This window comes from Misgurnus anguillicaudatus, unplaced genomic scaffold (assembly GCF_027580225.2).
Source record: "Misgurnus anguillicaudatus unplaced genomic scaffold, ASM2758022v2 HiC_scaffold_41, whole genome shotgun sequence".
NCBI classification, from domain to species: Eukaryota; Metazoa; Chordata; class Actinopteri; order Cypriniformes; family Cobitidae; genus Misgurnus; species Misgurnus anguillicaudatus.
In genome coordinates, this window is record NW_027395291.1 from 30,126 (window position 1) to 57,931 (window position 27,806).

Below are 27,806 nucleotides of genomic sequence, written 5' to 3' on the forward strand. Positions count from 1 at the left end.
CAGACAGGCCCGTCTGAGTATTTCACAATCTGCTCAGTTACTGGGATTTTCACGCACAACCATTTCTAGGGTTTACGAAGAATTGTGTGAAAAGGGAAAAAACATCCAGTACTGTGGGCGAAAATGCCTTGTTGGTGCTAGAGGTCAGAGGAGAATGGGCCGCCTGATTCAAGCTGATAGAAGAGCAACTTTGACTGAAATAACCACTCGTTACAACCGAGGTATGCAGCAAAGCATTTGTGAAGCCACAACACGCACAACCTTGAGGCGGATGGGCTACAACGGCAGAAGACTCCAGCGGGTACCACTTATCTCCACTACAAATTGGAAAAAGAGGCTACAATTTGCACGAGCTCCCTAAAATTGGACAGCTTAAGACTGGAAAAAATGTTGCCTGGTCTGATGGGTGAGACATTCAGATGGTAGAGTCAGAATTTGGCATAAACAGAATGAAAACATGGATCCATCATCCCTTGTTACCACTGTGCAGGCTGGTGGTGGTGGTGTAATGGTGTGGGGGATGTTTTCTTGGCACACTTCAGGCCCCTTAGTGCCAATTGGGCATCGTTAAAATGCAACGGCCTACCTGAGCATACTAAGGCACACAGAAAAAATGGTCAAAATGGTTCCAACCTGTCACTGGGGCAGTACCCTTATAAAAGATCCACCTATTTATAAATAGATATATAACGTATAGATATATGTATGTTTGGTTATAATATGTATAGTACATTTGAGGTACTAATATGAACTCTTTATGGGCAAAGGTGTACGTTTTGAAAGGGTACCACCCCACTGAGAGCTATGGACCATTTTTGCAGACTCTGTTAGGAGTTATAAAGAGGGGTGGTTTCCCGAACAGGGATTAGCATAAGCCAGAACTAGGCCTTGGTTTAATTAGGAAAATTACTCGTTTGAACAAACATGCCTTAATAAAAACATTAATTGTGTGCATTTTGAGGGAAAACAAGGGCACTGATGTATTTTAAGATATGTCAGTGCAAGTTGTGTTCAGTTTGGACAGCTCTTGCATTTATTTTAGTCTAGGACTAGTCTTATCCCTGTCCAGGAAACCGCCCCTAAGGGTTCAGCTATAATAAACATTCTTCTATATTTATATTTTGTTGTAATAGCTGTTGCAATAGCAAATGTTTGTGGTGTATTATCTTTCATTAGCTGCTAATTAATAGAATACAAAGCAGAGAATCATGCCAGCACCTGTCAGGTCACATGCCTAGGTTGCATATTACTGTACCTTACACTCTTAAGAATTACGGTGCTTCAGAAGAACCTAGCATTTCTTTCATCATTCAAATAACCTAAAAGCTTCACTGAGAGGTATTTTGCTTTACTATTTTTAAACCAATTATTATTTACAATATAATGTTTCATTTCTACTTTAAGATAACCCAATTTTTTCACTACAGAGTGGTCTACTCACTGCAGGGGCAGTGACGTCACGGATAGCCCCTCTCTCTTTTCTCTCTCTCGCTAGGTGTGTTCGACTTTGTGCAACGCTGCGAAGACTGATGCGCGTATGACATCTCAGTACCGCGAGAGCCACTCTAGAGTAGAGCTTTTAAATAGCTCTCGCGGTACTTGACGTCATAGTCAGATTGATGTGCGCAGCGTCGCATGAAGTCGAACACACCTCTCTCTCTCTCTCTCTCCCCTTCTCTGACACAGTCTCTTCCTGCTGCATCACAACAGTCGGGTGGATCGGGTAACGCCGTGGCTATTTCCACCGCCTCGTGGAGTTTTTATTTCAATAAATGTAACAGAATTCCTCCGCGACAGCTTCAGCCCTCGAGCCCGTTGCCGTCAGCCCGAGCGGACGTCCGCGTCAGCAGCACTTCGCGTTTAAAGCACGGTGGGAAATGGCGAGGCCGGAGCAGGTCCTGCTTTTGGAACCGCAGCACGAGCTGAGATTTCGAGGTGAGTGAGTGACACGGTCACGGTCAAACTGCTGAGACATCGAGCGAACGAAGGAATCGGGTTTTTTGTTGCCGTAGTGGAAGCGGGAGGTGACATGGCGTTTATTACGAGGCCTCGGTCCTCATAATGACCATTTAAGTGGGATACTTCAATAAACCTCTCGTTTAAATGACATCAAATGCCCTTCGCGCGAAAGAACAGGGCGGAAAAATCGGTCGCCATAGAGATCTGCACAAGAATTAGCGAGAGAATGACTGACTAGCACGATAGCTCGAGCTAACCTGGTTTTGGCCTTGACGTGCAGGCTGCGCTTGATGGGCTGGTCAACATGACTGCTAATTCGGTTTGTATTTAGCATTTCATCTTAACTTGATACTTGGTTTTTAGTCAGGAACACTACTGGTGGTTTTTTATGTAATACGTTAAGTTACAAGCAGCACGGTTGTTGACACTTAAATGATTAGTTAGTTCACCCATAAACCACCATTCATTCCACCCATAAACCACCATTCATTCCCACTCAGGTCGTTTCAGACCCATTTGACTGTGTTGTCCTGTATAATGAAAGCGAATCGGGACTGAGGCTGTCAGTGTCTGGTTGTGCTTGTGACATGGTTGACAGGTTTACAGGTTAATTTGACCTAAGCCCCCTATAACTAACAATTCTGGATCCTCTTCGAAAGATGATTTATTGCTGATATTTCAGAAACATCCATATGTCCAAGTCATGGTAAAAGGGCTGACAAGTTTACAGTTTAATTTGCCATGACTAGGCCCTAATACTACATAACTCACTGATATTTCTAGAAACATCCAGCTGTCAATTATCAGTTGTTTACTAATCATGGTAACAGGGTTGATAGGTTTACAGTTTATTTGACATGACTAGCCCATATAACTATAGGAGATGTCAGTTCTGATATTTCACAAACATCCACTTGTCAGTTTTCAGTTCTTTACTAAACCAAACCATGGTAAAAGAGTTGACAGATTAAATCAAGTAATCAAGTTATTTTATACAGTTTTTGCAAGGTTTTACTTCAGGTTAAGATTCAAGGTATAGTTTAGACGATTACTTTCAATGACTTAAGAGATTTATCATGTTTATATATGTGATTATTTATTTTTATGTAAAAGTTGCCGATAAAATTGAAAAACGGGTGTAAAAAAGTTGGAGTCCTGAGAAGCAACATAATCAAAATTAGGGATGCATAACGATTAAACGCAATTAATTTATTGCAGAATAAAAGTTTTTGTTTACATCTCATGTGTTTGAACTGTGAATAATAATTATGTATATATATTATAAAGATATATTTATATATATTATAAATTATACATAAATATACAAATGTATATACACATGTAAACATTTCTTATATGTAGGTGCACGTGTGTGTATTTATCTATACAAAGTTATTATACACAGTTGACAAACATATATGATGTAAACAAAAACTTTTATTCTGCAATAGATTAATCGCGATTAATCGTTATGCATCCATAAAAACAAGCCCAATATTAGTTTTTATTTATTTATTTATTTGCAATTTTTACTATTGGTGTTTATGATGTCATAAACCTCTGTTTATTGTTAAGCAAACGAAGTAGGTGTTCATAAATATAGGACACTTTTTTTGTGTAATGCTTGTTTATGGCTAGTGCTGTCACGCTTATGAAATTTGGCTGACGGTTAATTGCCTAATAAATTGTGTCGATTATGGCGATTAATTGCCTGTTTTAGGGCTTTGGCGATTATGACGATTATTAATTTGCTGGCATAATTTTTTTTCTTTGTTTATGAAATACTTTTACTAGTTGTGATTATTTAAATTAAATCTTTTGCAAGGTTTACCTGTTAATATTAATTACACATAACACATATTTAAAAGTAATCTGATACTGTCTCATTTGTACAGGCGCTGCAGCTCCCCCTTGTGTTTTAAGAGAGATGTGCAATCATTGCGGTGATCTGAAATCATTACGATGAGGTCAAACAATCGCGATGAGACGATTATTTAATCATTGTGACAGCCCTATTTATGGCCACACCAGCAGCTTGTTAAAGGACATTTTAAACATGCATTTGGCATTCTAGCATGTTTATTTTGGTGCCAAATGACACTTAATGCCTTTTGGTGTTCCTACTGTATTGTCAAAATACTTGCCTGTTTTGGAGGGCTTGGCTGCTATTTAGTTGGTTAGTGTGAAGCATGTCAGCATACCATCTCTCACTTTCAAAGTTGTAGACACTAATGAGAGTTTTATTTAGCACTTGTAATAGTATTCCTAAGCCATGGTCCTTGATGCTTGAAGTCTTTTGTGTCGACTGTAGAGACAATCACAACAGTTGTAGACTGCAGCAGCAGCAGCTGTGTTTTTGATGCAAGTCCTTTTCATTTACCCCATAGAGAATTTGATTTGAAGTAATGTATAGGCCAATACAGGTGATTATATACTGGATGCTTCTATAGGGATCACATATAATGCAATTTCAACTTTTAACCTTTTGAAAGATAAAGTTTAATAGACATATCGCAACCTTCTAATCTTATCACTACCTATAATGTTGAGTCCTTTCTTCTTGATAGTTTTTCCACCAACTTCCTCATATCAAAGTTTGTAATGTGATTCATCTCAAACCTGGTTACTCTTTGTTGTCTGTTATTAATTGTATTGGCTTTTGTCTATGGTTCACAGTGTATGGTTCATTGTTTAGCAAACCAAGATGTGTTTTAATTAGGGCCGGGACTCGATTAAAAAAATTAATCTAATTAATTAGAGGCTTTGTAATTAATTAATCTAAATTAATCGCATTTTAATCTCATATAAATATTTGACCTGAGAACATTAAGAAGTATTTTTACATGGATTTTTATGAATAATGACTGAATACATAAGCTTAACAAAATATTGTTTATTTTTGTTCAACCAAGTCGTTGTACCCGGACTCGGGCTAATGTCCACGCTAGCTGCTGTATGTTTTGCATTGAGATTATACTTCGGTGATATGTGAATTCCTTGTTGCATATCTTACACACAACCATGCTCTTATCAACGCTTACCAGTGATGCGCGGGTCAATGTATAAACAACCCGCCCGCAACTCGGACCGCAAAGAAAAAAAATATATATATTATACCCGACCCGCTTCCTGGCCCGCATTTCTTAAAGTAGTTTGTTTAATATTGCAGGGTTCGGGACTTCTCAGGTTTTGACTGTCTGTGTTCTGGTACCTATGTGCGCGGAAAAATAAAAGGTGATATATAGCTTTAGCCTACATAAATGCTTATTGCTTTAATGTTGCGAGTTCCTCTTCAGCTTTTCTTGCTGTTATGTTTATAATAGTTCATTGTTCAGAGTTCATATTGATGATCTTATAGTCAATTTAAAAATGTTCTTACAAACTGACTCTATTCGTTTAACTTTTTTCCTTTACCTGCCATCGCTGTTCTCTGTGCGTGTCCTCCGTCAAAGTAGCCTATTAAAATTAATATGAAGTTGATTTTTAAAAGTCTTAAGCACACCGCAAATCAAACGTGCTGCTACAGTATGCTCTAAATGCGCGTGTAAATTTAACTTCTGGGCACTGCCAGGCTGATTTTTTGAAAAGTAAGTGATATAGGCTACTCACGGCATGTTTTGTCATTCGGTAGCATATGCATCAATGAGATGCACGGTGTTGCTTTTAATGTTCTTTTTAATTTATATGCACAAAACCTAACAACAAAACATTGTTTATAATTACGAGACAAATTATTTGAAACGAAATTCGTTTTAAAGTAGCAAACAAAACTTAAATTAAACTCGTAATAAACTAATTAAATTGAAACAAAACAACATTACAACAATATTTAAACCCAACAATACTCAAACATTAACATATAACAGACATTAGGATACATGTTTAAATAATCTGTAGTTTGTTGGTAGATGTTTATTGGGCAAAACCTCCGTTGCAAACCTCCATTTACCAGAATAAATTATTTTTACTTTGAAATTGATGCGTTGTCACGTTAAAATCAGCTGTTCGTTTAGGTTCCGTCTACTTTTATTTACACTGCATCACAACCCCGGAGTTCTCGAACTAAAACAGGGTCTGCAGCATTTACGAATGACTCTATTAATAAGTGCGATTAAAATGCGTTAAAATGTTTAACGCGTTATTTTTTGTGTAATTAATTAATCTTAATTAACGCGTTAAAGTCCCGGCCCTAGTTTTAATAAAAGCTGTTTTATGGGACAGGGCTTGATATGTGGACACCAGCATACTGTGATGGGACATTAGATAAACTGTTGGCTCTAAATGTTATATTCTGTGCCAAATAACACTGGGTTTCTTTCAGTTCTCCTAATGTATTTCAGTTATTTTGTGGTCAAATTACTTGCTTGTAACGTATAAATCCTGTCTTATGTTACAAGCTATATGTAACTAAAGATGTTTTGCAGAATTAATGCTCTCCAGGACTTAAATATACAACACATACCTTTTCAACTCCGTACTATGATTTTTTTTGAAAGTCAGACCATAGTGTCGACCGTATGTCTAGCCCTTTCCTGACTTACCAAAAGCTATGGATGCACCGAATGTACTGCAACCAAAATTGTTCAGACGAAAATAGCAAAACAGACAAAATACATTTCACAGAAGGTACAAATGTTTCCTGCTATGTTAAAAAAAATTGTCATTGTTAAATAATGTGAAATAAATAAAGTAAAAGCACATTCTGAAAATGAAACTTACGCAGTGGTGAAAAAATTGGCAAAGTAATTGGGAAAATAAAAAACATGTTCGGCCTCAAATGAGTGTTTTATTATTTTCGACTTCAACCAAGAATTTTTCTTTTTGGTGCATCCATACCAATAGCTGAACTTTTTTTGGCGTTAATTTATTAATATGTATTGCCTGTTTCTTGTTGCCTGTTTTTCTTGTTTGGTAAAATCTTGAGCAATACTATTTTGTGCCGTTTTACTGTTAAAGGTGCCGCAGAATGTAAAATTGTATTTACCATGTACAGAGCTCTTATTATCTATGTCTTACTCTACTATCTATGTCTTGGTAATGACATATTGTGAGCCTCAAACACTATTGTTTCCTCCTCTTTTTTATAAACCTTGCGCATGCAAAAGTCCACTAACAAAAGGCCAATCTTACCATAACACCAACTGTGAAATTACAGTTGTGTGTAACATTAAATTACACATTACATTTAGTACAATGTTGTTACAATACTAAAAACAAAGTTGTGACTGCTGAGTTAGCGCTATATGCTAATTAATGCTATATGCTAACATTTACGTTATGTACACACCAAACGCGGAGCACTGCGTTACTCGCGGGATTTAACTTCGTGTCATTAGAATTTTTCGCTTGTTGTATATTTTCAACTTGGACGAAGACGCATTTGAGCCGAGTAGCGCGTGTTTTTGCTGCAAAAATCTGCAGGACCAAGTTTTGTTTGTCTGATTATTCTTACTTGTTGTTTCTGGCCCGTTTCGGTGCATGATATACGTCACGACCAAACGTTAGCGATTGGTTATGGCAGATTCAGAGTAGGGCTGTGTTGAAAAAATCGATTCACCGATTCTGAATCGATTCTCATGTTAATTTCTAAAGATCGATCCGTAACTCAGAGAATCGATTTAATAATTAATAACTTAAACTTGCCGCGTCATTGAATTCACGCATGCGCGCGAGGTGGAAGGACATTAAAACAACGAACATAGCGGTCAGGAACGTTAAGCAAGCGGTTGTTTTGAAAACTCTAGAAACGCTCTAAGCTGCGATCTACATGTAAAATAATCCACTCATAACAAATGAACGAGTTATTTGTGTAATTTTTATAATAAGCGCCATGCAGTGAATCCACCGCGGGTCTCCAGCGAAACTCTCTCTCTGTCTCCCCCTCTGTGCTCATGCAGCCGGTCTCTGACGGGCAGAGGTCTCTTGAGGCGCGCGCAACGGGTCGCCAAATAAAGAGTTCTTCTTACAAATAATGCTAATAGTTGTAAAGGTTTCTGAACTTTAAGCAAGCTAAGACAAAACTCGCGTTTATATCAGTGACACGTGCGCTGCTGGACCGATGTAGTTTGACGCCTAATTTGCTTATAGTACAAACATCTTTGTTCAGAAAGACGAGAAAGAGACGCAAGTAAAGAGCGTCAAGACCTTAAAACAGACTTCATCACATCAGCACCCATCATAATATCTATATAGAGGTCCGTCTCTCATATACAGGTATTTATCCTGTCTGTAGGTTTGTGCATAAATTTATACCTGTTCATTTTACATACTGCCTATTTTTAATGTAATGTATGCATAAATACAAAATACAATGCATACTATAGCTTCAATAGTCTATAATATTAATAACTCAATTAAAAACAAGATTCTGTCTATCAAGACTTAATCTGTTGTTATCCTCTGGGCATTTCCACTTTAACATTATTAACTTTAAATTGTCCATATTTTAAAACTGTGGTGAGCAGTTAAAAGCTATAGTGAGTGGCAAATAACTGCACATTTTTATAATCCAAAAAACTGAAAAACATGTATACCATGAAATAAACTGATAAAATGACTCATGGAATAGATTTTTGGTCATTCCATGCACCCCTATCTGGCACCATTTTGGGCTTTTTTCAAAAACACTTATCTAAATCTCGAAGATCGGATCAGATCGGATCGGATCGAATCGAATCGAATCGAATCGAACAATGATAATCGATTCAAGATCTTGAGAATCGGAATCGAATCGATTCTTGAAATTTGAATCGAAACCCAGCCCTAATTCAGAGTGACTCTGGGCAGATCCAATAGTTTTAAACTTCAACAGAGGACACTCCTTAACGGAAGTAACGCTTTGCAATGGAGCGTGGCCAGACTCTCTGTACAAATGAAATGGATGTACGAGAGTCTGGTTGGACCAGGCTACCATTTCACTAAGGCGAGTATCACTTGTACTTTTGTTCATAAAGCCAGGTTTAGCTATTGGAACAAAACCCTTACTGTTATGTCTATATTCTATAATCAAATATAGAAAACATTTGAAACAGTAATGTCCAATTTTCTTCATCTAATGTCCGAAAGCAGTTAGTGCTACTGCACAATGGATGATGGTATATCACTAATGGAGCTGCTTTCTGCTACCAAGACTAAGCCAACATCCACAAACTCCGATTGAATTGTGAATTAAATTTAAAGCTTTAATCATCATTATGTTTATACAATCCAGATCCATGTTGTGCATTACACCAGATCCAGGTGCATCATATGCAGGCTGTTTTATAATAATAGCTTATAACAAAGCTGAAGAGATCTGGAATCCACTGCATGGTTGTTGGAAGTAGTCCAAAGCCTGGTTTGAGCTTATATTTTATGAATGAGGTACTACAATTTTTTTTAGTACTGGGCTTGGCTGTGTTTAAGATTGTAAAATTTTACTTTCACCTCATAAAGATAGATTATGGCAAGATGCGTTGCTCCTTATTAAGGTTACATCATTTCTTTTAAGCATTTATGCCGTTGACCTGTCCTGCTGAATCCGACTGTTATACCACGCCTCCCACCCTCAAACTCCGCCCCCACAATGCAATTCAATGATACTTCCCTAATGCTTTCAGGTAACATTAACCCGACCGCCCTGGCCATGCCATTTCATAGTTAAAACGTCTGTAGCCGAGGCAAGTCTGAGGCATTCAGGAAGTAAGACTAGCCAATAATAGGTGCATATTTTTCAACAATTATATGTGATGATCACATATGGGAAGTATAAAAGGCTTTTTGATCCCTCTGTGATCTGAACGGTTGTAATGAGGTAAAGCTGTCAAAATACGGCGACGTCTCCTTGATCTACGTGGAAAAATTACATAAGTGCTCATCGGTTCAGACCTTGGACAACTGAATTATTATAATGATCATGAAACATTCCTGTAATAAATATGTTTTAGGACTATAAAACAGGGTGTAAATGAAAGACAGATGTTGAAATACATAGCTGGAAAGACATCTGCATGCATGGATGCCAAGTGTCTCTCCGTACAGATGAGCACTGCAGACGGATTCGTCGGGTATTTTCGAGCTGTACAGAGGGCACGCATCATATTTTCATCGTACTAGTACCATTCTCGGAAATATGTACAGTGTTTTACATCTGCAAAATATTCTAGAACGTTCCTTAATATCAACCTGAACTGTGACATTGATTTAAATGTATGCATATCTAAGCATTACAGTAAATGCCTCTATTTGTTTTGTTTTTTTAGGCCCTTAGTGTAGATCAGTGATTGTTGTTTCTTTTTTATGATGTTGTTGTTACATAATAAAAATAATACAGAAAAAAAGAATATCTTTGTGCATGACACATGCTTTGCAATAACGTCGATCACCTTTTATTGCATCATTTGCTCTGTGCACTTATGTCGGTTGCATAGGAAGTCCTTTTTACCACTATGGTCAATTATTGGCCCTCTTTATCTCTCTGTCAGGGGCTTAAAGGGCTTTCGTTTTGCGTCTTTACTTCCGCAATGTAAGCGACATAATGGCTCAAACAACATAAGGCTTACAATGCGTTTCATGTGTCGCACCCTTTCAATAATTTAACCAGTTTAATTGCATGAACCCTGATGAGGTGTTGCATACTTGATGCCCATCACAAAAGCTGAGATGTTTGAGATGGCAAAAAAACGTAATGTGGTTGATGTGTTAAGTTAACATGGTATAAAATCGACCATTTTTCTGGACTTTATTATCAGTGCAAGTGATTGTGAAAAAAAAAAGTTTGTCTTTGTAGTAAATTGAGTAATTTCAGATTATATGGATTATTGGTTATAGACTAAATAGACTAAAATTTCATCAGCACTATTTAGTTGATACTGCATATATGAAATATTAAAGGCACAAAACACCTTTCGACCTACCCACATTATTTCAGAAATGAATCGGTTGTTTCTGTTTGAGCTTGGATCACTTCAACACGAATCAAAATAATGTACCATAATTCAAAACGTTTAATATATAGCGTCGAACCATATGTTACCCATTTACTCTGAAAAAATCAGTTTACCCACAGCTAACTTTGGACTTCAAGCTTTATAGTGTTGCTCAAACATATGTATAGTATTATACAATTGGTTTGTTTATTTTTACAGAGAAAACATGTTTCCAACTGTTACAACACATCAGTGTTTTGATCTTCAGCTTATTGATTGAAAATGTTGAACACTGATTCAAAGTCAACATCATGTGAGATACTTCAGATTTTGATGCGAAAAAATAATGTAGAGATTGCGTTTTGAATTGCGTTCCTTCCTAAAGCACTAACAGAGGCGATCGTGATCGTCTAAAATGCTAATGATATTTATTTTTTGCAAACAATCACATGTAAACACTATGGTAATTTATCACCCCTACCGACGTTTGTTACCTATCGCTCGATAATAAGTCGATATAGTCATTATCGCAATAGGCCTACAGGCACTTATTGGTTGAAACTAAAGCGGCCTTGGTGACATCATCAGAAAAGTTGTAATATCATGCACCAATTAATAAATCAAATTTTGACCAGGAATGTGTATCGGGAAAGTATGTAGTAGACATCTTGTCTTTAAATCCATGTGGGGACAAAAAACGTCACTTTTATGTACCGCAATTCCAGGTTTCCATCTGTATTGTCTGTTGCCCTGGTCTTCCTGTATTGTTTTCAGATCCACACGCTTTGTTTATCACCACAAACGTTTTAATTGTCTGATGGTGTGACACAGAGCGATTAGCATCGGCCTGTGACAGAACAAACTTGGATTATTCCATCTTCCTGAAAACCTCCATTATTCCTGTTGGAGCGTTTAATGAATGTCATGCTTGAGAAACCGCTCTGTGTTTTTTGGATCGTGATGCATCACTCTTTGTAATGTGCCACTGATTTGATTTGTGTCGAGTCATTTAGTCTAGGTGGTGTGAAATTGGTTTAAAGACCGTAAACTAGTCTGCATTCTGTAATTGCTTATGATCAGTGTGGGTTGTTTTTGCCTATTAGGATCGTTTCGATTTTATGGATGTTCTCATCTTTTTGCATAGATTGTGAAGTAGAGTTGGGGTGCTTTGCTTTCGGCTTATTTATTTCAAATCTGCTGAAGCGAGGACTACATTTAGAAAGGGAAACAATGGAGCATCAATGTTACTTTTTCACATCTTTAGGGTTAGCGGTTAAAAAATCCAGTCAAGAAAATCTATCTGTGTTGGTTGTTTACCTAAATCTCATGTCAACGTCTCTTTCTCTCTGTTATAGGTCCATTTACAGATGTGGTGACCACCACCCTCAAGCTTGCTAATCCCACAGACAGAAATGTGTGCTTTAAAGTGAAGACGACTGCACCGCGCCGATACTGCGTGCGGCCAAACAGCGGAGTGATTGATGCTGGAACTTCGATCAATGTCTCGGGTAACTCGCCTCATTTTTCTTTTTGATGTTATTGCAAATATTTTTTTGAACTTATGTTTCAGATTTTCAATACCAGTTGCTAATATGAATATTCAGTTATAGGACAGTTCAGATTTGAGAGGCCATCTCTGTTTGTCTTTTATTGTTTTATGTCAAATTACCATTTTGGGATGCTTTGATTGATAAAAAACAGACAGATCTTATAGATAAGGGCTTTAAAGAAAAATGAAAATAATGGCATTAATGACTCACCCTCATGTCGTTCCAACAAGATGTTTTATATTTAGTCCGAGAGCTTGTTGACCCTTCATTGAAAATCTAGGTACGATATACTGTCCATGTCCAGAAAGGTAATAAAAACATCATCAAAGTAGTCCATGTGACATCAGTGGGTCAGTTAGAATGTGTTGAAGCATCGAAAATACATTTTGCTCCAAAAATAACAAAAATGACGACTTTATTCAGCATTGTCTTCTCTTCCGCGTCTGTTGTGAAGCGCATGCCCGAGACTAAAGTCACGTAACTGCAGTGATGGCGTGTTATACTCAGAAATGTTTGCGAAGTTTTTTTTTCAAACTTACAGCGTGCGTCTTCCTCAGACTGTAAACGAAGCCTGGGTGAACAAAAAAAACAGCTGGGGCGCACCAGATAACACGTCAGCCGCGTCATACGTCATCTCGCGCATGCGCTTCACAACAGACGCACGCGGAAGAGAAGACAATGCTGAATAAAGTCGTAATTTTTGTTATTTTTGGACCAAAATGTATTTCCGATGCTTCAACGCATTCTAACTGACGTCACATGGACTACTTTGATGATGTTTTTATTACCTTTCTGGACATGGACAGTATACCGTACTTAGATTTTCAATGAAGGGTCAACAAGCTCTCGGACTAAATACAAAACATCTAAAACTGTGTTCCGAAGATCAACGGAGGTCTTATGAGTTTGGAATGACATGAGGGTCATTAATGACATTATTTTCATTTTTGGTTGAACTATCCCTTTAAATCCCAAATACAAGACTAATTTACGTTTATGCATGGTGCAGACGCTTTTAAACGAAGCGATTTGTGATTTATTTTTTATCAGTATGTGTATTTACTGAGAATCAAACCTATAACCTTTTGCTAATGCAGTGGTCTTTCAGCTGAGCTTCAGGACTCATTTGTTAATGCTAAAATCTGCCCCAATCGTTTACCTTTGGTTAAACCAGTTTACTACCGAATAGCAATGTTGTATGGTGTTTACACACTTTGAGGAATTACAAATGTATCACTTATGGGAAGTTCTTACGAACTGGAACAGAAGAAAGTATTTTTTTGTAGTTTTATTTACACAAGGGACGTTCGTGTATGATGGAAGCTTTTACGTAGCCTCGAGATATTTTTATAGCAACAGTTGTTGGTCTCTCAGACCTCTGAGAGTTTCCTTAATAACTCTGCTATTTTGAAATCGCAAAGCTTCTTGGAATCCCAATGACGTTCGTAAATTGCGGTCATTATTTCGTGTTTAGTCCAATATTTTGAGATTTTTCTCCATGGTGAATAGCCTGGTGCTTGTCAATATGCACAATAGCTTTCACTCACTCTGCTTTTCAGTATTTAAAATGAATGACATGCCTGTTTTTTTTTTTGAATTTTGGTCCCTGGCGTGTTTGTTGATGTGGATACATCACAGATTTTACTTAATGGGGTTTTGACGTTCATCCAGGCCTATGAGGCAATGTCCATGTTTCCACCCATCTCGCACATCACTGTGGTTCAGGGTTGTGAAGTTGTCTGTATACAGTTCAAAAGCAACAACTTACAGCTGGGTATGTTCTGGCTTAAGGACTGTCTGCTCTGTCATCTCTAACAAAACAGTAATTCCGGTAATGCCCTTACCATGGACGTCTACGATTCAATCATTCCAAAGTGAGTTAAAAGCAGAAATGTAAAGCTCGTATCTGTGCTAAAGCACTAGCATGAATTATTCAACAGGAAATGTTTATTATTAGTAGCGCTTTCTAGTTTATGAGTCCCTGACCCGGACTATTCAAATTTGATGTATAACTATAATCTTACAATGTAAGAATATAAAAAAACAGAAAAGAATACTTGAAAACGTGCTAATTTTGGAGGAAGAGTGTGCTATTATTTTTCTTTAAAAAAAATTAATATAAGATTTTCACCTGCAGATGGTAAAATAGAGGAAATTTAGATTAAAGGAGGTACCCGAGTAATATCTAGCCACCAGAATATCATAAAAACTTTACGTGTTTTTTTACGTGTACGCGAATGTATGTGCATGGTCAAGCGCACAGCCTTGCAAAGCATAGTTTATTTGACTCGTACGTGTAAGCAGACGTTCAACGCATGCGCATTGCGACAAAATCGAGGGTCAACCTTCCGATCTCTGATGAAGCTAACACGGAAGTGACTAATTGTGCGTTCACACCAGATGCGGAAGAGGCGGCAAGCACGAGTGATTTACATGTTAAAGCAATGCAAATAGGCATCCTGCGGCGCAGTAAGTGGGAATGGCGCATTCCGAGCGAATTGAGCGTTCACGCGTGATCCGCAAAAGTTGAAAAATCTGAACTTTGGAGGATCTTCGCGCCGCGTTAACCAATCAGGAGCTTGCTCTAGCAGTGACGTGATTACAGGAAGTGAGCGGAAGCAGAAAAACAAACAGGGTTTCCGCGGGGTTGTAAAAGGTAGTAAAAGGTAGTAAATTAAATTATGCCAAATTAAGGCCAGTAAAAAGTAGTAAAAAGTAGTAAACGTCATCTGACGAGGTAGTAAATTTTCGATTGCCTTTTGTAATGTTATGATGCCTGGAAATTAGTTCAAATCACCCGCATATCTGGGCAAATAATCAAAGATCTTTCGTCTCTGGGATGTGATCAAAGCCTGGAGTGGAGCCAAATCATGTTCCCCTCTCCGCAGTAAGCGTTCTGTAATCACTACGGACCGGATCCACTCCGGGTTTTCTGACTGTATCACACTTTTATTTGAGGTAAAAGTTTATTTCAGCTAGCATGGTCAAACTTATAATGCAGGAAGGCTCCGATGTTTTGAAGATCGATAAAGGTGTAAAAGGCTTAGCGAAATGATGAAGATTGGCAAGCCTTTCAGTTCGTGGGCTAAGAAAACCAAACAGGTAATTGCGTGTCTTTGCACAGTATGACTAACGTAAGGGGTCCTGTATTTTGGGGGTAAATGATTTCTCACGTTACTGATCATCCGCGGCACGCTTTTTAATGCTATGCTGATATAGCCAGTGGCTGGTACAACGGGTTTGTTTAACTCGTGGGTAAACTTCATGTGGCGCCACAACAACCAAAAGGCATATGACATCCAAATCCCTTGAGAGCGATTGACGAGGAATCATAAGAGGAGACTGCTTCCGAAATGCTCTCGCGCGACTTTGATGTCATCCACCTGTCGGTTCTTGCAGTTGCATTTGCGTGTGGTCACAAAAACGTAACATTTGTACATATATTTAAGCACAGCAGTTTAAAAACAAGTGATTTTAAGCCATTCAAACACAAACAACAGTGCGTCCGCTGTTTCTGTGTCAGAGGAGCACGCTAGCCGCGCATTCGTTTCTCATTGAGCTTGTGTTGTACGTATTTTTGCCGCTTTATTGGCCTTAAATAACACATATGCCTCAAAAATCCCGTCTTTGCAAATATCCTCATATAAACACGACCATTTAGGTCTTAAGAGAAAGTAAACAGCAGAAACATTGCGCACAAACTAGCACATCAGCGCTGCCTCTATTGTAACATAATAATTTGTTGATAAAGTACAGTCATTCAATTTACAACTGTCACTATGGTTACAGACATCCTGTGCGAATTCTACACGCGTTTGACTCGAGTTACTCGTTCAGGGTTTATATTCATACACATAACCTTACTGTATTAGAGCTGTGACTGTAAGCTGTTGTGTGAACAGAACAGACCCTGGATTATTTGTTTATGTGTACTGAATAATATGATATGAAAAAGTTGTATTTGTTCACATTAGTAAATGCATTATATAACATAAACAAACAATGAAAAATATAGAGTATATAATCATTAATTAATTCTTGTTTATGTCATTACAGTAATTGCCGGTGGTTCATGGTGCATTCACTAATGGTAACAGTTTCAACTTTGATTAAAAAATTATTAGTAAATGCTAAAATAAATACATTTACAATTAATAAATAATTAATAAAAGATTCATTAAAGGTGGTGATATTCATGTTTTCTTTTTATACAGTATAGTGAGTTATTTAGCTGTTTCGCCTTAATCTGAAATGCCCTGCAAACTACAGCTAGCTATATGCCACATGAGACTTCAATATGGAATTTATGGCAAAAAAATCTCCTCTTAAAATGCTATTGGTCTCGCCTACATAAAGTGTTAGGTAAAGGAATATGACTTGGCCTGAAAAATATTTCAGTCAAAAGAATTTTTTTCACTTTAATTATTTTTTGTATGTTATATATGTCAAAATCTGTGTAAATAATAGAAAGGTCGCTGATGAACACTTGCAATTCAGTGTCGTGATGGTTTTAAAAAATATACTGAAGGTAGTAAAAAAGGTAGTAAAAAGTAGTAAATTTAACTCAAGGATTTCTGTATAAACCCTGACAAAACAACAATGGAGGGCAATCGCTATACGAGACATCTTTGTACTTTTACAGGAATTAAAAGGATCTTGTTTGGAAGCAAGTGAGTGTGGAGGTTGAATAGTCTGGTAATTTTACTCAATTTGAGCTATATAAGCCCCTCCCATTACACGAATTTACGTGTGAATGTCTCGAATGGATTTTCACACGTGAATTGAGTGAGTAAACTCAAAATGTTCAAGCGTCCAACTACCTGCGAATATCGCGTTTTTGCTACCTCTTCCGCATCTGGTGTGAACGCAAAGTTTGCGCAGTTGCAAATTTCCGGCGGTGCACGTACAGTGTGCGAGAACTACTCTGATGATGAAATTTACGTCACACGCGCTGTACGCGGACACTTGCGTATACGTAAATATTAGGGGTGTAACGATACATCAATATTATTTCTAACGATCCGATGCATCAATGCCAGACGTAAAAAATCGATTTGAGGTACCTTTATTTTAACACTTCCTCGATGTAACGTCCATCTTTGCAATTCCGCCAAAGCGTGCATTTGTGTTTATTTTCATCTGCTAGCGTCAGCAAGTGCGGTGTGCGTACAAGTGTGTGCGAACTACTCTGATGTTGAAATTTACGTCGCACGCACTGTACGCAGACCCTTGCGTATGCACAAATATGGGACTATACTTTTAGCTTTAGGGTGTGCTCTTAAACACTCAGTGTGATGCTGGTACATTTTACACAGGCAAGCAACTATTATTCACACACGCAGTTCTCTAGACTCTCCTTTTGAGTAGGGCTGGGTATTGGCAAGGGCCTCACGATACAATACATATCACAATACATGATACGATACTATACAAAAAAATCTGATTTTTTTAAAAACTTTTTTTAAAGCCAAAGTGCTTCCACACGTCAGCTTTGAAAGCTGCAGGTGTTTTTAAATTTTCTGTTTGACTCACATAGGGGGATAAAAAAAATGGATAGTAGGGATTGAAATATTGATACACTATCGTGGAAAAATGTATCATGATAGTAAGCTGTATCGATATTTTTGCACAGCCCTACTTTTCAGATGAGATTACTTTTCCAGACCAGGAGGATGAACTTTTGGTTGGGTGGAATTTGCTCCTTGTAAACAGTGCTTTATGAATAGTTGCATTATGCAACCGTAATATTTTCACTGCTTCCGATGTTCTTGCCTAGTTGTGTACATTTTTACAAACTGAGGACGTGGAAATGATTTTCTGCAGTTTTCAACAAAATTCCAGAGTATTTCCTTAACTGCTGTTCACATCAAATTTTGGGGAGACTTCACTAAAATCCAAGATTAATACGGTATTATTATGGTTAACTGTTATTATCATGTCATGATAATATCATATTGCGACTTGATTTTACTTTAAACCTGACCCTGAATCTGAACATTTGCTTTGGAACTCGGCAGGTCAAGTACGTGTTTCCAAACCACGGGGGCTGTCTGGATTTCCTCACATTTTTTCCCTCTATTTAGGCTTGTAGATTTTAGTCACTTTTCGTAATTAATGAAGTTGTTAACGTTTATCTCAGGGGATCCGGTTAGTTTGCATAGGAATTTTTTTTGTAGTTTTGTCCACTGTCAGGTGTTGCATTTTGGACATTGCAAGTTTTAAGACGATGTTGAAGCTGTGATTAAAACGGCTTTCTTTTAATGTGTACATAAAAAAAAACAAGAACAGCCTGTGCAAATAACTTGTAAAAATCTGTGCAAAAGAAAGAGGTCATGCCAAACGCGGTTGCTTTCGAATTTCTGAAGAGATTCAGTCCCACCGTAATAATCCTCCACACTGTTTTTATCAAGATACTTTATAAAAGAGAGCTTTGCGATGCCTGTTCAATTCATCCACGACCTTCAAGTCCAAAAAAAGTGCGTCCATCCTTCACAAAATAAATCCAAACGGCTCCAGGATGATAAGCAAAGGTCTTCTGAGGGTAATCCGCGCGGTGTTGTTGTAGAAATATCCATATTTAAAACTTTATTAACGAAAATAACTACCTTCCGTAGCGCCACCATCTTAGTCTCCTCTGTATTCAGGAGAATTCATCTGCTACAATATCAAATCAAATTATATAATATCTATTATATTTAGGGCTGTCAAAAGATTAATCGAGATGAATTGCATACAGAATCATTTTTTTGCATAATATGTGTGCACTGTGTGCAATTATTTTGTATATATAAATACACACACACATGATTATATGTATTTAAGAAACTTTTACATGTTTGCATATATTTGTAATTACACACAATAAACACACACATATATTATGCAAACATAAACTTTTTTGTATGCGATTAATCGCGATTAATCTTTTGACAGCCCGGGAAATATTAATTGCGATTAATCGCATACAAATCAAAAGTTATTTTTTGCATAATATATGTGTGTGTACTGTGTGTAATTATTGTGTATATTCATGTCAGTTTTTTTATTTATATATAATTTTTTTTAAATTTATATAGAATATATAAAAATATAAATAAATATATATATATACACACACACACATGTAAATGTTTCTTAAATACATACATGAATGTGTGTGCATTTATATGTACATAATATATACACACAGCACACACTCATATATTATGCCAAAAATCACTTTTTATTTTGTATGCAATTAATCGCGATTAATCTTTTCCCAGCCCTACTAATTATATTACCTTTATCTTGATCTGTCTTTACTTGGTAAGTTTTCACAGCAAATATTGATATGCATGATTAAAATTGACAAATTTGTTTAGTTATTAAGCATAATTTCAGAAGCACATAAAAATGTTATGAAACTTTTTAAAAATGTGAACAAACATACTTGGATTTCCTCTTCTCTCAGTTCAAGGTTAGCAGCAGTTTTGTGCCAAAAATATTTGCACAGTACACGTCACTTGTCACATATTACCGATAGGAATTGCACAAATAAAGGCTTGTCTGAAAACTCTTCCTCTAAGCTGCACAAACGGATACTCCTTACTGATAGTGAAAAACCTTTCATTCAAATCATTGAAAAGTAGTTGGAACCGACAAAACAGGACATTCCCAATCTACTCCTGCCGTCTGTTTTTAGTTTAAAACTCTGAAGCCGCTTGATTGCCGTGATGGCGCCCAAAACACAAGCGACGTTTCAACTCGCCGCACACCTTTAGCCACATCTGAGAAAACCTTCTCAGCCTTTGAAATTAAATGATCATTTGTTTTTAATGAAACTTAGCAGCCGTTTTCCAAAATCATGCACACGTTCAGGCCCGATGTCAAAAAGGCTCCTTGAATCAGAATTTTGTGTCTTTAAAAGGGCAACGGGAGGTGAAATCACCCATCAATACTGATTTTCACTTTTGGGCCTCGTACGGCAGACATAAGAAAGTCATCATTGTAAATCATGGTAACAGCTCGAAATTAGCTTTTGCTTATTGGAATGACATCAAATAACATGGCCTTCTTTGGATAGAGATGATGGGGTTGCAGACCTGAACTTCCTCACACAACTAACACCTGGTTTGAGTTACAGGCTGAATGTGTTATTATCATGAAAAACATTGTTTGGAAACTGTGAGAAAAAATTACTCTTGCGCGGTCATTGACATTTTATCAGCAACAACGTTTGTAGTGGGATTACACGAAAGAAATGGATAAATCTCTTTGTTTAATGTAGTAATGTAATGTAATTTTTTTCTATGAAAGATTAATGCTGTTATTCCAAGCATGTCATCACATTAGGACTTTAGTGAACACTTATTTTTTCCCCCTATTATTTAACAATAAAAATAAATTGTATATTGGAACCGTGGCTTGGCGCAAAGTTTGAACCTTACTCGCAACATTTCCTTTTTCTTATCACTGTCCTGACAGATTGCTATGAATGTACGATTGATTTTATCGTATTTGTTTGTGTTTACAGTGATGTTGCAGCCGTTCGATTATGATCCGAACGAGAAAAGCAAACACAAGTTCATGGTTCAGTCTTTGCTGGCCCCGCCCGATATGACCGACACGGAGGGAGTGGTGAGTAATGTAAATTTTATTTAGTAATGTAATTCTTACCGTACCACCTGGTTGGATGTTTATACTTTAGTGCTCAGTGCAGATGTTTTGTTAACACTTTCTATTACGTCCAAATATAGTGTTTTTTAAACATTTAAGGAGTTAACAAAAAGAGGGGGAGACATAGGCGAAAACATTGCATAGAGATCCTGTTACCGTGTTTTAAAGTGTTACAATTCCCATTTAACATTGTGAGAGATGGCGTAAGTGATAATATTATGACAACCTCCAGCACCGAGCAAGTAGGTATGAAACAAATGCTGTGGGTTTGAAGTAATATAAACAAATGTCAGATAACCCCAGCGGCGTTCGACGGGGCCAAGAGCAAGATTCAAATCTCTCGCTCGCAACTCTGTGCTACAGATCTGCTCAGATTACTGAACGGAGTGTGAATGTAATGATAAATAGGTTATGAAAATGTCAGAAAGTGGAAGGGAAAAGAAAATACAGAGCAGAGATTTAGCCATTTATTCACTGTCAAAAGCCGTCTACAAAACACGATATTAGACTGATAAGCCTCGTTTTCTACTGTCTACATACGCAGCTAATTTCTAAGGCTGCTTGCTATCTGATATGAGACGATAGATGTTTTAAGATTTCATGAGGTTGCTTATTAGCCTGTTAAATAAGTTACCTGCTTGAAAAAAACAAATACCTCACACACAAATGTTAGGGTACAGACTTTTTACTTTTAATAGGCCTAGTTTTAGTACTTAATTTACTTATGTAAACGGCAATTTGCGTCAATCCTGGCCATTATTATGAATGAAAATTTGTCGCAGTGCATTTTCAGATTGTTTGTCTATAAAGGATGTATCTTATAATAATAAAAAGTGTCTATTTTTACATAAAACTTTAAGTTGCAAATTTTGCTGCAATGCCTAGGTTTTAAAGGGATAGTTTACCCAAAAACACCCTCATGTTGTTCTAAACCTGTATGAGTTTTTTATTCTGTTGAACACAAAAGAAGACATTTTACTAAATGATGGTAAGCACACTGTTGCCAGTACTCATCGACTTCCATAGTATTTGTTTTTCCTACTATGGAAGTTCAACAGAAGAAATTGAAGAGTTTGGTTCCAAAACGCAATAAATCCATTTTGACTAATTTCTCTAAAAACGTGATGAAGATGAAGACCAATATTTTCTGTTACAAACTTTCACATGCATCTTTAGGTTATAATAACATTAAAAATTAAAATACATAATTTCATTTTCAAAGATTTATTATAAAAACTGATTATTTTTTTCTGCAAAATGCAATAAATCCATGGCAAGTTTTTTTTTATCAAAATGCTATAAATCTATTGAATTGATATATAAATGTGCATTCATCTTTGTCATGTTAAAGTCATTTAGTTGACTAGTGGTATACACTGATAAAAAAACATTAATCGCATTAATCAAATAACTTACTTTGTCATATTAAGAACACTGTCATTGCTGCTGTCATATTTGGGACGTCGGCGCTGAACTTTTTTGACAGCGATCAGCTGTAAAATGTTTTGGTCCTGCTCGATTTTCGTTGACTTCGAGTAAAATTAGGGATGCACGATATATCAGCCGACATATCGCTATCGGCCGATAACTGCTTATTTTTAATATTATCGGTTATCGGTCTGATAGCAAAATTAGGCCGATATATGAAAGCCGATAAATTATGGATTATTTTGGTTTGTTGAACCACTTCACTTGCTCATTGCTGGCCATGTGGAGTTTTGATTGGTGCTTTCTTTGACATAGCACGAAGATGACACATGTTGCGGGCTTAAGAAGAGTATGCTAGTCTAGCGCAAAAACAAGATGTCCAGGAGTTTTTCATTGTGAAATTAATATGAGTAGTTATCGCCTATATATCGGGTATCGGCCCCCAAATATAAAGAGTTATCGGTTATCGTATCGGCCAAAATTTCCATATCGGTGCATCCCTAAGTAAAATAATGGAAAGTTTTTCATAAGATCCCCGGTCAATGTGTTAGCATGACAGAAGCTTGATGCTGTCGGGAGAACAAGCAACAGCCGACATTTTTCCTTCACCCGAGTGCATCTCACGTAAATTATTCGATTCGGTTTCTTCCCCGTTACAGAAAACCACCACAGGTTTATCAATGCCATCAAAATTACTATTTTGTTTTTGTTTGTTTGTTGATCACGAAGTACAAAGTAGATGAGGAAAACTAGGATTCCTTGTGTATTCAACGCGCTGCCATTATTGTTTACAATGCGTGGAATGGTGCGCTGTGATTGGTTAAGCCGATATATAGCATTCTGCAGAGTTTGGGAAAAAGGGAGAAAAGATGACAGATGAAACACCCGACGGAGATCGGATTTTGCGTAAAATAAAGAATTTACTTTTAAATTGATGACCTGATACAATACTGATTTTGGCAGTAACAATTTTTTTTAATGGCGTTTATTGCGTTTTGCAACCAAACTCTTCAAATACTCATACAGGGTGAGTAAATGATGACAGAATTTCATTTTGGAAAGAACTCTCCCTTTAAATCGTAGCTCAAATCTTCTTTTTGTGTAAACTTGTGTAAGAGGTGAAATTTGTATGTATTCTTCTCATCCAGTGGAAAGAAGCCAAGCCTGAGGATCTGATGGACTCCAAGCTGCGATGTGTCTTTGACATGCCCGCTGAAAATGAGAAAACGGTAAGTGGATGCGTTTCTTCGGTTATTTGTCGTGATGTCTTTAAACAAGAGCTTTACAGCTGTCAGATTGCCTTACACCTTTAAACAGTGATGTGAGGCATGACTACCTTTTATAAAATCGTTTAAGATGTATTCGTTTTTATTTACATCTGCTGAATAAAACAGCTTTCCATTGAATGTATAATTTGTTAGGATAGGACAATATTTGGCTGAGATACAACTATTTGAAAATCTGGAATCTGAGGATACAAAAAATTAAATATTGGGAAAAATCACCTTTAAAGTTGTGCAAAAAGTTGTAGAAAAGTTGTAGAAAAATTACAAAAAATCTTGAAACATGATCTTTACTTAATATCCTAATGATTTTAGGCATAAAAGAAAAATCTATAATTTTAAACAAATGTTAAAAAAAAAATTCTGCTTTTGCTACAAACAACTTACGGTTTTGTGGTCCAGGGTCACATATGTAAAAAGCTCTTTAAAATGACACATGTAGGGCTGTCACGATTATGAAATTTGGCTCACGGTTAATTGCCTAATAAATTGTGACAATTATGACAATTAATTGCCTGTTTTTGGGCTTTGCCAGTTATGGGGATTAATTGACTATTTTATTGCTATGGCATTTAATTCTCATCCATTTAGTTTGTTCATGAAATAATTTTCATACATTGTTGTGATTATTTAAATTAAATCTTTTGCGACATTTACCTAGCAGTGAATATTAATACACATAATACACATATTTAAAAGTATTAAAATTTCTTTAAATGCTGTTTTTTTTCCCACTGTATTGAATGGTTTTGCAATGTATCGCATTACGCTGTCAGTTAAGTAATGCCATCTAATACAGTTTCATTTATTTAGGCGCTACAGCTCCCCCTTCTGTTTTTTAGAGAGTTTTGCAATCATTGCGGTGATTTGAAATCATCGCGATGAGGTCAAACAATTGCGATGAGACGATTATTTAATCATTGTGACAGCCCTAGCCACATGCACCACTGCTTAAAAACACTCCCAAACTGACCGAAAACTAGTTTATGTTTGTTAGAGATTTTTAATCTTATAGTTATATTCATAAATGTTGTCTTATTCTTAATTCATCTCAATTTATATGTGCATTTTGTGTGGTGGCAGCATGACATGGACAGCAATAAGATCTCCTCCAGTCTTTCTAAATCTGAATCGTCTACGTTGTCTATGAAGTCCATGGCCTCCAGTTTGGATGATGGAGAGGTGAAGAAGATCATGGAGGAGTGCAAAAGGCTTCAGACGGAGGTTCAACGACTACGAGAGGAGAACAAACAGATTAGGGTAAGTGTGTGTTAGTTTTGTGGTTTAACAATGTTTTTTTGGTCACTTCTTATATGGTAGCTATTTAGTACTTGCACAAATGTGATGAACCCGTAACGGTCGACCTATTATGTTTGTGCCTCTCGCTATATTAAACAAACCAGAAGCAGCCCTTGAACTTGTTTTAATCAATAGCGGCCTCAGGGCGGTAACCATATTTGGAGACCGAATCGAAGATAACCCGCCTTACTCATCTAAGCAGATGAACCTACAGCTGGGACGCATTATGGCTCCAGTAGAAAATCAAATTGTGTTTATTATCATAGATAGAAGTGTGTTTATTAAAAAGGGCACAAGGTCAAAAGTCTAACTCTCTGTGATCTTGCTTTCTCCCACCCCCAGCAGGAAGACGACGGCCTGCGGATGAGGAAGAGCACAATAATGCCCTCTCAGCACTCTTCCCCGGCCGTCCGAGTCAAAGAGGAGGGGCTCAGCAGCAGAATCATCGCTCTCATCGTGCTGTTTTTCGTGGTGGGCGTCATCGTAGGCAAGTTGGCCTTGTAAAATCCAAGAGGCGAGTGCTACAAGCATGCATCGTGGACGAATCGAAATCAACACAGACAAGTAACCAACGCAGAATTCGTTTAATCCGAATGACATATCATTTGGGTAGTTTTGGATTAGAGAGGTGTGTAAAATTTAAAGCGATCAAGGAATTTCATCATGTAATGTGCATTGTAAAAAAAAAATAATCCGACACGGCTCCTGGCTCGAAATTGTGAAATCGTTCCTTCCTGTACCATTTCTGATGCAAGTTCAAATGGATAACAAACGTCACCGATTTTAACCACTAAAAGTGTCGTGGGGATTTTCTAACACCAGATGTGTGATTGAGTGAATGTTGTTTTATCACTTTTCCTATGGAGGTCCGCAAATGTAATCTGTATAGAAATGCTCTAAGTCTTTGGAAAGTGTCACATGTGTGTTTTAATTTATGCATACCAAAACATCCAGCAGTATATAGCCTAGATATTTTGATGAGTTTGCATCTCCAAGAGCAAGTAAATGATGAACTACTATCTTCCCCATAGCATAACATGCGTTTTGTTGATGTTTCATGCATATGTCTTGAATACCAAAAGGTATTACGATCAAACATATATACGTTAGATCTGATTAGCAAATAAAAATGGCTTGCGCAGATCTACCAATCCTTATAAGCAAATACAGTAAGTGTGCTGCTTTCAAGGCAAAACTACACCACAAACTGTCTTTCAAGTGATAACTTAATGGTTATTTTTAGACATTTTTAAATAGACGGCATGGAAATCGACTGTTAAAAGCCGCTGTTACTGGGGAAGTGTTGGTGAAGCTCAATATTTCAAATATATTTCTTTGTAGTAACTGCTGTTTATGTTGGTAAGGCACAATGCTGATGGCTCCCAATTCCTTGTATTCAAAATCAAATAGATGATTCACCTTTCTTTGTCTTTATTCTTTTGGGAGGGGATATCTGCTTGAATGCATGGCTCTGTCGAGAGCAAAATCAACATTTTCTTTTATTAAGCTGCTCCATAGGTCTCCTGAGCCCGCCTAGCGCACGCAAGTTTCCATCTCGCTGCCCGTAGACCTGATTGAACTTTTGATCCTTTTATGATCGCGCAGCTGCTAATTCGTCATGTTATGACGTTCTCGTACACGCTTGATCCGGCCCGTAAACACTGTTACCCTCGGAAAGCGAACAAACTAAAGCGCTCGTGGCCTTGAGGTCTTCTGTGAGTATTACATCGCCTGTATTCTAGCCGTGCCAATCTACACTCATTTCCAGACAAATGCATGGCTTCGATATGCCTTGTCGGCGGTCTGAAACGCGCACGCAAGCGTACGGCTTTTAAAACACTCCTGCACCGTTTTCCTCGGCCCTCTGCGTTTTCGGATGTTTCGATTTAAGTTATAAATAAAGCTTTTATTGCACAGAACTGTTTATGCACTACATTATAAAGATTGTCATCTTCCCATTCAACACTATGACCTTTTTATTTTCATCACATCAGACTCTTCCTTCAAGGGGCCATTTTGTGACCTGATATGTATTTGCGTCATAGTTTGGTGTTGTGGGGGTGTGTCTTTTTATTTAACGTTTCTCCCCCTCCCCATTGAAAAGCTTTGTTTTCAGATCATCTTATTGCAGATTTTTAAGAACTGAGGAGCTTACGATGTTGACAAATTTTGCTTTGTAAGTAACTTAAGGAGATGTTCAGGGTATAGTGGTTTCGGACTGCTGTTTATGATGTATATTTCACAGAGGAATGCGATTGCCATTGAGGGGGAGGGCTTTGGGGGCTTGTCAGCCAATCGGCTGGCTCATAAAAATACTTCTAGCGCCCCAAACCTTCATATGTGATGTAAACATGAAGGTGACAGTTTTGTATGTATATAAATAAATAAATAAATAAATGAGTCTAGGATGAACATTAAGGTTGATATTCCTAGTCAAGTAGTCTATAATGGTATATAAAGAAACCCCAACTTTGTTGGACTATGTAGCATCTTAATAAATTAAATCAATAAAGCCCCAGACCAAACTTCTTGTGGTCGTCTTGTCTATTCTTCTGTCCAGTCAATGTTTTGTATGTTTTTACCTGATGTTTGTGCTGACAAAAATTTCATTTTACCTCAAAATTCTTTTGCAGACTTGTATTTATTTTATTCAGACTGCTCTGCTTTGTTAATGACTAAATGTTAGGGTTCGTATAATCTTCTGAACTTTTATTGTTAGTAAACTA

General features: G+C 37.1%; 1 protein-coding gene across 2 annotated transcripts; it reads left to right on the forward strand.

The window, feature by feature from the left end:
* Positions 1-1,664: 1,664 nt before the first annotated feature.
* On the forward strand, positions 1,665-27,605 carry LOC129450450 (vesicle-associated membrane protein-associated protein B). 2 transcript variants are annotated; one of them, XM_055213227.2, is made up of 6 exons: positions 1,665-1,935; positions 12,221-12,373; positions 20,928-21,031; positions 23,647-23,727; positions 24,865-25,041; positions 25,426-27,605. In XM_055213227.2, exons 1-6 carry the CDS (start codon positions 1,878-1,880, stop codon positions 25,582-25,584), a joined length of 732 nt encoding a protein of 243 aa, XP_055069202.1. In that variant the 5' UTR covers positions 1,665-1,877; the 3' UTR covers positions 25,585-27,605. The 2 variants fall into 2 exon arrangements, with proteins under 2 accessions (XP_055069202.1, XP_055069201.1); XM_055213226.2 differs by having other exon boundaries at positions 1,667-1,935; positions 25,423-27,605.
* The last annotated feature ends 201 nt before the right edge of the window (positions 27,606-27,806 follow it).

Coding starts and splice junctions, on each gene's coding strand:
- LOC129450450 (XM_055213226.2), top strand. CDS start 1,878: ATGGCGAGGCCGGAGCAGGTCCTGCTTTTGGAACCGCAGCACGAGCTG. Junction 1,936..12,220: donor GCACGAGCTGAGATTTCGAG/GTGAGTGAGTGA, acceptor TCTCTGTTATAG/GTCCATTTACAGATGTGGTG. Junction 25,042..25,422: donor AGGAGAACAAACAGATTAGG/GTAAGTGTGTGT, acceptor TCCCACCCCCAG/CAGGAAGACGACGGCCTGCG.